Genomic DNA, 14,888 nt, shown 5'->3' on the forward strand with positions numbered 1-14,888 from the left:
CCTAAAAAAGTAAATTAATTTCGTAAAAATAATCGGTAAAAACATGACGTATGGATTATCGTTGTAATACATACACAGTTTATTTACCAATACACTGTAATCTGAACTGTTCACCAAACACCAGAACAAGAATCAAGGGGCGATATAGCTTTTACTGCCTAGAGAAACCAAGAGATTTTGTGTAAAATAACGATGGAAATATTGTGTTACGTTTTTCTTTTCTTATTCTTAATGATGTCGTCAAAAGGTAATTTGCGCTTGGTAATGGGCTGTTATTTTGTTTTGGCGTGTTGAGTCAGAGCTAAAGTGATGTCATATATAAGCCAACATGCAGCTCATTAGTAGTGACCACTGGGTTGGAGCAATTATTGTCATTAGGTGTATTATGCTATATCTGTATACAGGTCACAAATATGTTGCATTTTCTAAGATACACTTACGCCTATTTCCCAGGCAATGTGATACCGTCGTTCTACAGAGACAAGGTCCAGCAATATTCCTACTCTCTCCAGTCTACGACCACGGACGAAATTCTGTTCAACATGTGTTTCCAGACACCACCAAAAACCGCTGCAGTTAAAGCAAAACTAGCAAAAGCCACTCTGTTCAATCCTAACTTTAACGTCACCGTCTTAGAAATCCACCATGATCGAATGATAATCAATCTTGAAAAAGCATTTGATAAGACGTCTTGGAACTGGGTGTTATTGGATATTGAGTGGATTGTTTATCTCAGCGGTAATTAGTTTCCTTTTTACTGGATTTCTTAAATGATAAAACTACATACATTTTTTTGTAACAATTGGTAACAAACAAAGAATATTTACGGATTTATATAACCGTAGCCTCACAACCCAATAAAATACCGTTGTTAACTGTTTAAATCACAGTAAGGGAATATAGTATTTCAGTGCCTACATTATCCCATATTCCCTCACAGTACTATAAGACCCAAAGTTTTTGCCATAGTTAACCCATTCTCCCAAAATATTACAAATACAAACAGAAAATCAAATTGTGTTTACATATATAGAGTTGGGAACTGATTGGCAAAAACTCAGCAATGGATATGCTTACAAGCAGTTACCCACTGAAATGACGTACAATGGGGCCAGAGAGGCGTGTCGAGAAATTGGGGCGTGGCTACCAGTGTATGGACCAATGGCGTAAGTCATAAGCTATAACCACTAGCTGTTTTAGCAAATTTCAATTCATATGTTGTATGTAAATAAACGCGCCTGAATGAATGTATGTAACTTACTTTCTCGCGTGGCTTAAAAATGCCAGGCGTTGTAACACAGGTGTTAATTCACCTCGTACCAGCTCACTAGTTATACGTATATATGTAACTTTGTGGGTGATTTTTTGCTGTGTGGCTGACAGTTTAGAGTCTTTAGACAACCCATTAGTGACTACTGGTTTGGAGCTATTGCCGTTAAATGTCTTACCCAAGAACACTTATATGCCCACAATATAAGCAGCAGTGGTGAGAATTGAAATAACCAAAAATGCTAACGAATGCTCGACAAAACCACGCAACATAACACCAAACCAACTTAAAACATCTCTAAAAATTACCCATTATCGCAGCGACCGTGAAACAATTCAATTAGGTGCATCAGCAGTAGAATTTCATGGTCGCTGGATTGGACTGGCCAAAGACAAACACACCGTCAATTTTGTGTGGGAAAACTGGATAGAACCGTTTGCCAGAAACAACTGGGGTATAGGCGAACCTCAAATCATTTCTACCGGCATCACTGAATGCGTATACATGAAACGATACACCGCTATCCTGCGAGATCCGTCGTCTCTATACTGGAGAACTTCAAGGTGTTCTCAGTTACGACGCGTGGTGTGTGAAAGACCCTTTCCAGTTTAGATTATAAATGAATGAGTGAATGAGTGAATGAGTGAATGAGTGAATGAGTGAATGAGTGAATGAGTGAATGAGTGAATGAGTGAATGAGTGAATGAGTGAATGAGTGAATGAGTGAATGAGTGAATGAGTGAATGAGTGAATGAGTGAATGAGTGAATGAGTGAATGAGTGAATGAGTGAATGAGTGAATGAGTGAATGAGTGAATGAGTGAATGAGTGAATGAGTGAATGAGTGGATGAGTGAATGAGTGAATGAGTGAATGAGTGAATGAGTGAATGAGTGAATGAGTGAATGAGTGAATGAGTGAATGAGTGAATGAGTGAATGAGTGAATGAGTGAATGAGTGAATGAGTGAATGAGTGAATGAGTGAATGAGTGAATGAGTGAATGAGTGAATGAGTGAATGAGTGAATGAGGTGAATGAGTGAATGAGTGAATGAGTGAATGAGTGAATGAGTGAATGAGTGAATAAATGCAACTTACTTTATCTTTGCGTGGCACAGTCGTTATAACACGGGTGTTCTGTTTCATAAACCTCGTGCCCGCTTACGAGTTACCAAGTATGTTACTTTGTGATGGGTAATTATATTATTTAGGCGGATTTTTTTTCATTTTTTTATGTGTGGTTGATAATTTGGACTGGAGTCCATATATAAACATGCTTAAATGGAATACAAAAAAATACTGTACATCATATCGCTTTAAAGGAATTTTGAATTAAAACCATACCTGTTGTAAAACAACGTTATTTGCATGGCGGTATGTTTCGTCACACAAAGTAATGTTACGCCCGATACTAAATAAGGAGATTTTTTTAAATATGGTTCTGTAGGGTAAGATGGGATATACTGTTTGCAATTCAATACCAGTCTTTGATCGTTGTTTTAAACAATTCACAACGTTTTTTTAGGATCGGGCCACGGATATATATATAAACGTTGTTTACTATACCCTATGAGACAAGTAAATAGAATAAAATCCCATCTTACCCCACCTTACTAAAACAGTGTTCCCCCCTACTCTACAATGCATCAGCATCCACTCACGGTAACTCCTACCAATAGTGTACATTATACTACCTGTATGCCTAAATCAATGCACAATAAAATAGAAGAGAGGGGGAAGATGGGACACTTTTGGCACATAATATTCAAATATTCTCATCGTGTTTTAAACAAATAACAACAGTTTATAGGGAGTTGTGAGGATACCGTTTTATAGCAGCATATATGTAAATTTAACATATTGCTGCCCATGTATATATGTATATATATGCAACCAAAATAAATAATCTTCAATCATACCTAGTGTTTCTTGTAGAAATTAAATGTGCCTCTCTTCGTTTACTTTTATGTCGTAAGTTTTCAGACTAATCGGCGATGACGTTTCTCACTGCGCAGATGTCAAATGACGGACAGTGCGTATACATCTTAGAAAACGAACGTACGCTGTATCGGTTATGCTATGCACATTAACATTACTGTGTATATAATAACCAACAATCTCAGAGTTCTATTTGACCAGCTCTGTTAAATCGAGATAATGTCGACGAAAAGTTTAGGGTATTTAGTTTTGTTTATGATATGGATAATATTGCCAGCAATTGTACTAAGTAAGTATTGCATGTAAAGTTATTTATAGAAGGTTGGGAGAAGATGGGACACCTTTTCATTGTATTATCTAGTCTTATTTAGTAGTAAACAAAAAATATTAATGAATTATTAAACTGTATAGCCTACTCACGACTCCCATAGACCGTTGTTACTTGGTTAAAACACGATCAGGATATTGGATATTACGTACTTAAAAGTGTCCCATCTGCCCCCACCCTACTCTATATAGTAATTGTGTATTTTTTCTTGCCGTATATTTTTATGTATGTATACGATAAATTTGCTAACAAATACTGCAGCTAATGCTTTTGAAATAAATGTCACTTATTTACCCCCGCGTGGCGGGCAACGACAGTGGTTATGTAACAATAAGAGTGTTCTGTTTCATACACCTTGTGCCAGCTTACGAGTTACAACGTATATAAATTTGTGTGTGATTATTTTTTAGAGAATTTGTTTTTCTTACTATTACAATTTAATCTGCTTTCTTTTATTAAACATTTAATTAAACTTTACTGTATCCCAACGCCGGTAACCCGTACAGCCAACACAGCAATGATAAATGTATAATTTAACCACGTTTTCAATTCAAAACAGCAGCAAATTACGATCAAAAAGATTTTTTGTCCAGAACAAAATATCTTGAAAACTGGCTGAATTTAAAACAAGTTAACTGTATTTAAAATTCCTTTGTAACTTTTATACACTGTTCTAGGCGAAGGAAAACTTTCATTCTACAGAGGAACAACAGAAGAACACTCATACTCTTTCAAGGATACAACGATAACTGAATTTCTTTTCAATATGTGTTTCCAAACGCCACCAAAAGCCGTTTCCGTCAAAGTGAAACCAGCAGACAGTTCAGTAGAAATTAATTTCGACGTTATTGTGCTCGAAATATCACATGACAGAGTTCAAGTACGATTGGAACGAATTGACGATACCCAGGGCTGGGATTGGATGTTATTAACCGTGGAATGGATTGTTTACACTGACGGTATAAATAAATGAAGTATAATATAGTAGGGTGGGGACAGATGGGACACCTTTAGCACATATTATCCTAATATCCTGACCATGTTTTAAACAATTACTAACGGTCTATGGGAGTCGTGAGCATACGGTTTTATAATTCTTTGAATTTTTTGTTTACTACTAATTGGAAAGAGAAAATGGAATGAAGAGATGTCCCATCTTCCCCCACCCTACTATAAGTATAACTTTATTTGTCTCTCTCACGGTAGCGAAGATTTATAAACATTGTAAACGAACAGACAGAATATAGCGACAAAACAACAGCTGTTAAAACACGTTTACAGTTAAAAACATTTTTACATTCAATTGCTAGAAGAAAATAAGCGCGGTCGCTACACCTAGCAGACAAACGAATTAATGTAACTTATTTATCCTGGCATGGCGGGTAAAAGGCACGACAGTCGTTGTAACACGAAGGTTCTGCTTCATATACAGCTATTAGCGGTACGGTACTACATTACCTTTTGTTTTTTTAGATGTTGGGTCTGATTGGCAAAAATACAACGGTTACGCCTACAAAGCTCTGCAGGGGGTTACGACGTATGAAAAGGCAAGAGAGGCGTGTCGTTCAGAGGGGGCGTGGCTGCCGGTATTTGGACCAATGGAAATTGCGTAAGTATTCAGATAAATTCTTTACTTTAAATGTAAAATACTTTATCCTCGTGGCGGGTACACGACAGTCGTTTTTTCTACCGGTGTTATTTTTTCTACACCTTGTGTTGGCTTATACGAATAACTACGTATGTTACTTTGTGCGTGGTTGTATTAATTTCTAAAAGGGGCCTATAAACCATTTAATCTAGAACTAAAAATTAATCTGTAATTAGCACATATAATATTCAAATACCCCGATCGAGTTTCAAACAATTAACAACCGTCCATAGAAGTCGTGAGAAAACGGTTTTACAATTCTTCAAATCTTCTCTGTTTACTACAAAATGGAAGGGGAAAATAACACGAAAAAGTGTACCATTTATTTTTCCCCCACCCTACTATATTAAAAAAATCTTTACTATTTTCTAACTGTAATTTTCCACAGCGCCAATGGTGGAAATAATTACAATGATATATTTGGGGACCGTCACTGGATAGGATTAAAAAGGGAAAATGGAAATGGAAAGTTTTTCTGGGAAAACTGGACAAAGTTGTCGTTGGATAGCTACTGGAAACCTGGGGAACCTCACCAAAACAAGTTCTGCGTCATTAGTCACACGGGCAACAAGTGGAAAACACAGGATTGCGACCAAACAAGTAGCGTGGTATGCGAGCGAATCGCGCCGGTTCATGATGATGGCGGTCCATAAGAAATATTTGAATAAATGTATGAATGAATGAAAGTAACTTGCTTTATTCTTGCGTGGCAGGAAAACGACAGTCATTATAACACGGGTGTTCTGTTTCATACACCTCGTGCCTGCTGCTTACGAGTTACCACATGTATAACTTTGCGAGAAATTGTTTGTCATTTATTTTAGTATATATATTTTTATTGTATGGCTGGCAATTTAACCATTATAGTGACCACTGGTTTGGAGCAATTGTCGTTAAGCGTCTTGCCCAATGATACATACGCCCACAATGGTGGGAGTGTTTGCTATTCCAAATTTTCACATAATATTTCAAAGAATTTATTATTCTCTAGAATCGTAATTATAGTTTTAGTAGTTTTTATAACAAGCACTATATACGCCCATGTAAATAAGCGAAGTTGAAATAGCAAGGCAAAATATTTGATCAGCAGTGATTACTCGTGTGTTGTGAAATGTACGAATCATTGCTCTGTATATTTCCATAAACCGAATAAACTATAAATATACCAAACAGATTGCGAAATTGTAAAAAAAAGGAATCAGAAAACGACTTTAAGTTGCTATAATTTAAGAAAATGGTTTATGCATATTATGTAAGACTCGCACTTTAATTCATTATGCGTGTTTTTATATGTATAGTGGGGCGGGACACATTTAGTACATCATATTCACATATCTTGATCGTGTTTTAAACAATTAACAACGGTCTATGGGAATCGTGAAGCTATATTTTTATAGTTCCTTGAATGTTTTTGTGCCCCATCTTTACCCGCCCCACTATATATTGTCATTCATATACTTTATTTTACCTGTTTATTTAACGGTAAAACAGTGTCTCGCTACGAAATGTATCAAAATAACTATAAAATGACAAATTTCCATCAAAGTTATATTGAAATGCTCTTAAATAAATAAAGTTTGCAGCAAAAACTTTAACAGCTATATTGTACTGGGAGGTAAGATATGGATGCGTCAGCACACTATATCCAATATTTTCTAATTCGTTTTTTTAACAATTACCAACTTTATATTATAGATTTAATGATACGGTTATATAATTTTGCAATTTTTTTTTGTTTACTACCAAATGGGCCATAAAAGAAAATAAAAACATAAAACATTTTACCCTACTTTATGTGTAGCTTATATATAAGTATGTAATAAGTTGAAGTATAAATATATGGTAGGGTGGGGGAAAAAGGGTCACCTTTTAATTATATCTTGCCGACCAATTTGGTAAAAAACAAAGATCATTCAAATAATTATAAAACCGTATCCTCACGACTCCCATAGACCGTTGTTTGTTTAAAACACGATCAGGATATTTTAATAATATGTGCTAAAGGTGTCCTATATTACGCCACCGTAATATATCTAAATAGTATGAGGTAAAGCATTGGTCTCTATTATTCGACCATTTAAAATAATGCGTACGTAAAGCAGACAACCAAAGAAAGAATTGCAATAGATTGAGCCTGTAGGGAAGATGCAGCACCCGTACCTGTAAGAAAACAGTATTAATAGTGACAGTAACTACGCTATTATAGACAACGAAAATTTAATTAGTAATAGTTGAATGTCTTAATGGCAGAACGAAAATAACTAAGTCAGGGTAATTAATCACGAAAAATAACGTATAGTAGGGTGGGGGGAGATGGGACACCTTTTTATTCTATTTTCTTGTCCTATATGGCAGTAAACGAAGAATGGTCAAAGAATAATAAAACCGTATCCTCACGACTCCCATGGACCGTTGTGATTTGTTTAAAACACGATCAGGATATTTGGGTATTCAGGGCTAAAAGTGTCCCATCTTCCTCCACCCTACTATATTATTTTTTGATTTAGAAACAGAAGAAACTGTATTTTATAATTAAGTACGTTAGAATAACTCTAAAAAACTCAAAGTGTTTTGTGTGGTGTTCTATAAGCGCCTTAAACCAGAAAAGACAAAATATAATGTATATTTCGCATTTTTTTATCAATTTCGCTATTTTACCACTTTTTGTGAGTTCTATTTTATCAAACCAATACAGAAGAGAGGTAAAAATAGTTAAATAAGTTCATTTACTTTAAATTTTAAAGCTTTAAAATAATGTGAATAATAAATATACAGTTTAGATCTGGTATATATACCTTCGGGTTTAAACAAATTAAATACGCCGTGCGTAAAGGCACGATATGTGTGTCGTCGAATAGAACCAGCAGCAGTTACTGGCCCCTCAGCGTAGAGAAGGTTGAACGTCCCTGTGTTAACGTCCCACGTATGGTAGGTGCCGCTAATATTTCGCGTGACGCTCAAAGGGCGGTAAAACGTACACGAAACGGAACCATTTGCGACACTTGACAATTGTGTAGGAACCTGAATGGATGAATGTAATTTACTTTATCCTAGCGTGGCCGGCAAACGAAAGTCGTTATCTCACGGGTGATCATACACCTCGTGCCAGCTTATGAGTTACCAGGTATTTTACTTTGTGGGGGATTGTTTTTTGGGGGACTTTTTTCATTTTTTTATGTATAGCTAATAATTTGGACAACCCGTTAGTGACCACTGAGTTGGAGCAATTGCCGTTATAAGTGTCTTGCCCAAGGACACATACGCCCACAATGGTAGCAGCGTCGAGCCTTGAACGCATTACTGGGTTACAGGCAGGCTCGCTGTAACCACTATGCCACGGCGCCGCGCAACCTGAGATAGTATACTAATTTACTGATATAGTATATAATGTGTTTCCGAAGGATATGTGATATACATAAACATTTCTGATTAATTAAATATTGTTTTCATCTCGGTTTCTTTTACACCGGAAGGAAATGCTTGCACATAAGCTGCACTGCAGCGTGTAGTAGGGTGGGGGAATATGGGACATCTTTTTACTCTATTTTCTTGTTGCAAGCATTAAGTAGTAAACGAAGAAGCTAAAAAGAATTGAAAAACTGTATTCTTACGACTCCTATAGACCGTTTTTTAAACAGTGGTATATATTAACGTGGGGTAAGATGGGACATGATTGACTTTTTTTATCGTCTAATTTTGAAGTGACAAAGAAAATTTACAAAAATATATAACCGCAGCTTCACGACCCTAAAATAGCATTGTTAATTGCTCAAGACACGATCAGAAAGTATGGGATTTAGGTGCTAACGGTATACCATTCTACCCCACAGTATATACACAATAAACGAGCACTTATTTTTACCTGAGGAGTAAAAAAATCGATACTAAACTATGCGTAGTGCCAAAAGTACTTAAAACGGTATTAAGACTCGGCTAAAGGTAGCTGTACACAGTATCCGGCATGCGAATTCGCTTGCTGCGAAGTCGTATGCAAACCCATTACCGAGTTCCGCATGCAGCAGCGAAATCCGGACAAAACAGACAAAACGGACGAATTCCGGATACTGTGTACAGCCACCTTAACAAGGTGTTATTAAAACAAATATATTTACGGGTCCAGTGACGGTGGCTGGACCGTGTCCAGTAAGGTATCCAGAAGTTATTACAACATCACTTGTGTTTGCAGGTGGCATCACAACACATATGTATACGTCATCAGCTGGGCCCTAAAATACATGTACAACATTCGTGCTTAGAAAATATTCTAAAATAAAGATAATCCTAAAAACTTAAAACTTTTTTTAATCTTTCACAATTTATATTTCGTAAACTTTAAAAATAATGCTTTTATGCGTATTCTTTACAATTTTAGGTGGTTAGGGAAACGGAGGCATTAAATAAAAAAATTAACTTATTTAACCTCTCGTGGCCGGAAAACGACAGTGGTTAGCACGGGCGTTCCGTGTCATACACCTCGTGCCAGAATACGAGTTATACCAATTATCGACTTATTTAACTTTGTAAGTATTTTTTGGAATTTATATTTTTAATTTGTATGTATGGCTGACAATTTGGACATGCGTTAATGTCACTTTTACAGATTAGAAACAAGTCGCTAATATACATGTACACCTTTAACTTGAAAAAAATAAATATAAATGGCTCGTTATTCGTCTGCTGGATGTAGCGACTACGCTTTTTTTCTTTCAATTAAAGTTACATACGTGTTTATAACAATAAGCGTGTTTTAACAATTATCGCTTTGTCGCTATAATTTATATTTTTTGTTTTGAATAACCATTTGATCTTTGCTACTGTAATCGAAGGGGCAAATAATCTTATCAATGTTATAATTGAATAGGCGTTGTTTTTAAATACCATGTCTTCGTTTTCAGAAATGGATACAGCCAAGTATCCCACGTCGGGCCCCGACAATGTAAATTTGACATTGATTACGCCAACTTCGTCCACTTTTTCCCAAGATACAGTTCGACAAGCAGGATTACAGTTTGATGACACATTCCATGTCCAACTACCATAAGAAGCAACTTTTTTGATGTCATCTTGAGCGTTGTGCTGTAGAAATACGGAAGTAACTACAACTCGTATGAAGAAGTTATATAGTAGAGTTTTCTCGTACCATTTTGTAGTAAACAAAGAACATTTAACGAATTTTAAAACAGCATGCTTGCGACTCTGATAGACCGTTGTTAATTGTTTAAAACACGATCAAGATATTAGGTGCTAAAGGTGTCCCTTCTTACCCAGCCCTACTATATACTTAACTGTTTATTATGTGTCGTTTTATCTTTACACGATACAAATGAACACTAAAGAGAAACCACGCGGATACGCGAAAATGCTACAAAATGGCGGACGTATATAGCCTATCAGCGGCTATATTGTTGGGGGGATAGTCGACGAGAAAACGCCCGGAATGATATATAGTCTAAAACTAAAACAATCTAGTTTATACAGTCTATATTATTAACACACACTTACTGCTGGGTATTTCGTTTTCGTACCAGCGTTGCAACAGCAAACCAGAAGCAGAACCGAAACTAAAGTAGCCTTAATCATTACTGGACAGTTTTTGGCTTAAAAACAATTGCTAAAAAAACGAACAATTTGCTGAAAACTAATACAGCATAAACTTAGTAGGTTATCACACAAAATGTAAGTCTAAAACATAATTCAGCAATTTTCACAAATTAACTGAATGTGCATTAAGTTAACCTATTCAACTAGCCAATATCTAACTAAACAATCCGCTCCAGCGAATGATCCCTTACCCCTAACACAGTACAACTGTATACTTTGTTTTTTACTAAATAGCCTATTGACTCGAATATAGCTTCCTCTTATACACATTCTGAGCGTTAAATTTTCCTGACGACATTTTAATTTGTATGTTAATCAAATTTCCTGTTTGCTGTCAGAAGTTTGAGTTATCGTTTTGTTTGTTCTGTGTGTTCAAACGTATTGTTGTCACAACAATTCTATATATTCAGTTCTCTCTTTTACAAAACGCAACACTGAAATATTGACCAAATCTGCTTTCAACACCCGGAGAACTGTTTACAACAAGCAGCTATTTTAGGACAAAAAATTATCCCCCCCCCCAAAACAGTAACTCTTCATCCAGTTTCTGAATTACCACAACATCATTTTCAAATGAAACATTTCAAACTGCAGAATAATGGTCATGAGATTAATAGACAGTCGCGCAGCCACTAGGGAAAGTTGCAGGGTTCGCGACCCCCCTTTAAAATATTTTTTTATTGAAACTTTCGTCTTTTTGTGGGAACCAGGGCGACTTCATACAGATTAAAAAAAATAACAAGAAAAACATCTTTTTAAATAAAAAGTCCCCTTAGACGACGCCCTGCATTTTGTCTGTCAAGAAGAATGTTAAATTTTGAAATAAACTGATTCATTGTTTGGCTTCCTTTGCTCATAACACCTAAATATGTCATCAGAGTAACATCATTGTATTGCTGTGGAAAAAGAAAGACAGTTAACACAATGTTTTTGTAACATTGGGTGTCTTCTTATACACCAGACACACATGGTGTATTCATACACCATACACCTCATGTACACTATTCATACACCTCATGCACACTGTCAAGTTATAATATAAGTGTCTTCATATACACCAGACACATTTGGCGTATTCAGACAGAATGATCATTCAATTACTTAAAATGCAATCAACAGATACACAAAGTTAAAAAATTACGCAAAATACAAACAGCATCTTACATTATGAAGGTCACTTGTTAAGGATTCTGCACCAAGCACAGGTAGTCGCTTACAAAGTGCGTTTAATAATCGCAAAATTTCGTTGTCTCGAGGGAGTTCCCCTTTACGGACAGCCTCGGTGTAGTCTCTAAGCAGCCTTACTCGTGTGTAGAGCATCGATATAGAGCTGTGTTGGCTGGAAAGATGCTCAGAAGCTGGAAAGTGGTTCAACATACTTACAGCTTGTGTGTTAATAAAAATGCATTACAATAGTACTGCAACTAGCATAAAACAAAGCATTTAAATTTTTAAGAGATAAACAAAACTACGTTATTTTATCTTTGTTTTTAAGATCACAAATTCCCAAAAAGTCAAAATTTCAATTTTACTTAAGCAGTTAAAAAGCGAAGAAAACAAAAAGTAAACAACAAGAACAGCTTACCGTATGAAACGGAATTAGAATCAACGTTTGAAACTCGTGCGACGTGATCGACTCCGATTCGCTCGGCTTCCTCTGTTGCGAGAGTGTAGTTAAGGGTGACTAACCGAGATACAGCGTTGCCGTCGGTAACGTCAATCACAGATTCATAGACATTTAACGGAAGCTGCAGCATGGAAAATACATTTATAGCCAGTGGCAGACATCGGAAGCCCCCAAAAAATTGTTATTTTTTATTTTGATTATATATATATTTTTATAATACTGTATTAAAAAGTTGAGTGCATTATTGTAAAATAATTAGTTAGAGTGAATAGTCCTTTGTTTTAGGAGGTTAAGCCAATTCTTATTATACGAGTAAGGTTTGCCATCAAGGTGTAAAGGGCGTGTTTTACGCGAAAAGAGGGTATGTTTTGTTATAACACTGGTCACTGTATTTTGTTTCAAACAACTCTTGCCAGCCTCCGAGTTACCAAGTATTTGTCGGCGTTTTTTTCTGCATGGTGAAAATTTAAACAACCCAATAGTGACCACTGGGTTGGAGAAATAATAATGCACAAAAAAAATCATAAAATATCCTCAAATAGTTTCCAAGTATTCTCACATCTGTTGATGCAGCTTGTGGGTTGAGTTTGAGAAAGATTGGACTTTCTATGATGTCACAAATCTGTTTATGAATTTTCATATCAAGCTCTGTCGGGCTCCCCCCTGTTGTGTACCAACCATGGAAATCCAGGTCTTTAAAAACCTGCTTGACTTAAAATACAAAACCAGTTAGTTTTGGTGTTTCTAATGGTGTATGGCCATATTGCGATTGATGAAAAAAATCGGTTTGTTTATAAGCTATTTTTATTCTAATATTGTTTTTTTTTATATTTGCAAATTTAAAATCCCTAAGGCTGCTTTAAATGCTGAAAAATTTCCCAAATTTTTTTCTCCCGTAAAAAAGCATACCATGAAGTCAAAATTTGTATATAGGTAGAGACGCTAATTTTTGGTCCAAGGGTACCACAAAAATTTTCTGATAATTACATGTAAAATCAAACCACTGGAGTAAAAAAATAAGCCTTAGACAATGCATGGGACTTTCCATAAGAAAAAGCATCACTAAGCTTTGACCGTTTCTAGTTTTTAAACCACTTAAGGAAATCATGGATCAGGTCATAGATTAAAAAGCTCTTAAACCCCTAAAAACCCTAGCTTTAAGCAGCCAAACTAATAACATTATTTCAATATACTTACACTGTTCCTCCTTTGCGTAATAATAATCAGTGTCGATTAAGATCTCATCATTAATTTCAAGATATAGAAGTTCAAAGGAGTTGAGAAGCTCAATAGTTCGACCCACTTGTTTGCCAATCAGTGCTCCAAATACTAGAAATCCGATTTGATATCAAAATAACAGAGTATTTTTGCTATTGAACAAGTAATCATATACAATTGTATCAATTTAGAAGGGGGGGAGATGGGACATTGTTACCACATAATAACAAAATACCCTGATCTTGTTTTACCAACACTCTACAAGAGTAAGAAAATAGTTTGATGGTTCTGTTTACTACTGAATGAAACGAGAAAATAATATGAAGAGGTGTCTTATAATCTCATTTTTCTCCACTCTACTATATATCTATAACATCGGTTACATTATTTAATTAACCGTAAAAACCTATAATATATTTATAAAAACTATTAGAACGTAGTCAAGTATCAAAATTTTTGCATTGTAGTATATATACATATCTATTACTATACTAACACCTAACTAATAACCCCCAACTACCAACCTCTAACACTTTCCACTAGTCTATTCTGTAAAATACTGGAGGATTCTTCACTATTGTGAAAATCTTTGCCAAAACAGTTGCTATCTTTTATTTATCAGTTATATATACATACCTGGTAGAGGCTTTCCATTTTGTGCTCTCAGTCTTGTCCAGTGGTCTGATATATTCATTATAACGAGTGGATGCAACTTCACGGCAACACTGCCACTTGTCCCACTGCCGGTCATCACTGGAGCTGAAATATAAGATTTGTTTAACGAATTTTGACACTTTTGTTTAGAAAGAAATATAAATTATTATAAAATAGTTTTGGTTAGAGAAGAATCCCGCATTAGTAAAGAATCCTTTAGTGGTTGGTTGTTACGTTTAACGGATATGGTAGGGGAGCATAATCTGTAAAACAAAAGATTCTTCACTAGCACCGAAACCCCAAAATTGCTGCTGTTCCGCTATTCCAAGCTTATTTTACCAACATGTACAGTTCAACGTACCAGAAAAGGCAAATAGTTTTAATCTTATATGAAATATAACTGAATGAATGTAAAAAGTAACTTATTTACTTTATCTTCGCGTGGTCGGAAAATGACACTCGTTATAACACGGGTGTTCATACACAGATACACCTAGTGCCAGCTTACGAGTTGCCATGTATGTTACTTTGAATATACAAGTACTCAACATAAATAACGCTATAAATGTTACATATGTATTCAGTATCAAATACATACTATTTAGTA

At 35.5% G+C, this 14,888-nt stretch overlaps 4 protein-coding genes across 4 annotated transcripts; 2 read left to right on the forward strand and 2 right to left on the reverse strand.

Moving 5' to 3' along the window:
• Window positions 1–9: 9 nt before the first annotated feature.
• On the forward strand, window positions 10–1,953 carry LOC108949964. The gene is made up of 4 exons (XM_018814232.2): window positions 10–247; window positions 454–738; window positions 1,034–1,166; window positions 1,591–1,953. Exons 1-4 carry the CDS (start codon window positions 193–195, stop codon window positions 1,880–1,882), a joined length of 765 nt encoding a protein of 254 aa, XP_018669777.1. The 5' UTR covers window positions 10–192; the 3' UTR covers window positions 1,883–1,953.
• Window positions 1,954–3,349: 1,396 nt separating this feature from the next.
• On the forward strand, window positions 3,350–7,224 carry LOC100186323. Its single transcript, XM_002129271.3, has 4 exons — window positions 3,350–3,494; window positions 4,211–4,492; window positions 5,007–5,142; window positions 5,570–7,224. Exons 1-4 carry the CDS (start codon window positions 3,425–3,427, stop codon window positions 5,832–5,834), a joined length of 753 nt encoding a protein of 250 aa, XP_002129307.2. The 5' UTR covers window positions 3,350–3,424; the 3' UTR covers window positions 5,835–7,224.
• Window positions 6,716–10,846, reverse strand: LOC100180002 (putative ferric-chelate reductase 1). Its single transcript, XM_002129216.4, has 5 exons — window positions 10,684–10,846; window positions 10,060–10,257; window positions 9,294–9,407; window positions 7,977–8,202; window positions 6,716–7,341 (listed from the first exon to the last, which is right to left on the reverse strand). The coding sequence occupies exons 1-5, from the start codon at window positions 10,759–10,761 to the stop codon at window positions 7,259–7,261; spliced, it is 699 nt and encodes a 232-aa protein (XP_002129252.1). The 5' UTR covers window positions 10,762–10,846; the 3' UTR covers window positions 6,716–7,258.
• A 293-nt stretch (window positions 10,847–11,139) lies between these two features.
• Window positions 11,140–14,386, reverse strand: LOC100176116 (COP9 signalosome complex subunit 6; the record flags this gene model as incomplete). The annotated part of the gene is given in 6 exon segments (XM_009862182.3): window positions 11,140–11,678; window positions 11,947–12,140; window positions 12,368–12,530; window positions 12,969–13,120; window positions 13,607–13,738; window positions 14,264–14,386. Coding segments are annotated over 6 exon segments (905 nt in total), but the record flags the coding sequence as incomplete, so codon positions are not given.
• Window positions 14,387–14,888: the final 502 nt, after the last annotated feature.

This window comes from Ciona intestinalis, chromosome 12 (genome assembly GCF_000224145.3).
Source record: "Ciona intestinalis chromosome 12, KH, whole genome shotgun sequence".
Taxonomy (NCBI): domain Eukaryota; kingdom Metazoa; phylum Chordata; class Ascidiacea; order Phlebobranchia; family Cionidae; genus Ciona; species Ciona intestinalis.

What these genes read in the sequence shown, in the direction of transcription:
- LOC108949964 (XM_018814232.2), top strand. Translation starts at nt 193, where the DNA reads ATGGAAATATTGTGTTACGTTTTTCTTTTCTTATTCTTAATGATGTCG. An exon ending in CTTAATGATGTCGTCAAAAG is followed by an intron (nt 248 to 453) that starts GTAATTTGCGCT and finishes CCTATTTCCCAG; the next exon opens with GCAATGTGATACCGTCGTTC. An exon ending in GTGGATTGTTTATCTCAGCG is followed by an intron (nt 739 to 1,033) that starts GTAATTAGTTTC and finishes TTACATATATAG; the next exon opens with AGTTGGGAACTGATTGGCAA.
- LOC100186323 (XM_002129271.3), top strand. Translation starts at nt 3,425, where the DNA reads ATGTCGACGAAAAGTTTAGGGTATTTAGTTTTGTTTATGATATGGATA. An exon ending in ATGGATTGTTTACACTGACG is followed by an intron (nt 4,493 to 5,006) that starts GTATAAATAAAT and finishes TTGTTTTTTTAG; the next exon opens with ATGTTGGGTCTGATTGGCAA. An exon ending in TTTGGACCAATGGAAATTGC is followed by an intron (nt 5,143 to 5,569) that starts GTAAGTATTCAG and finishes AATTTTCCACAG; the next exon opens with CGCCAATGGTGGAAATAATT.
- LOC100180002 (XM_002129216.4), bottom strand. Translation starts at nt 10,761, where the DNA reads ATGATTAAGGCTACTTTAGTTTCGGTTCTGCTTCTGGTTTGCTGTTGC. An exon ending in TTTCTGAAAACGAAGACATG is followed by an intron (nt 9,408 to 10,059) that starts GTATTTAAAAAC and finishes CATGTATTTTAG; the next exon opens with GGCCCAGCTGATGACGTATA. An exon ending in CAGCCACCGTCACTGGACCC is followed by an intron (nt 8,203 to 9,293) that starts GTAAATATATTT and finishes TCATCCATTCAG; the next exon opens with GTTCCTACACAATTGTCAAG.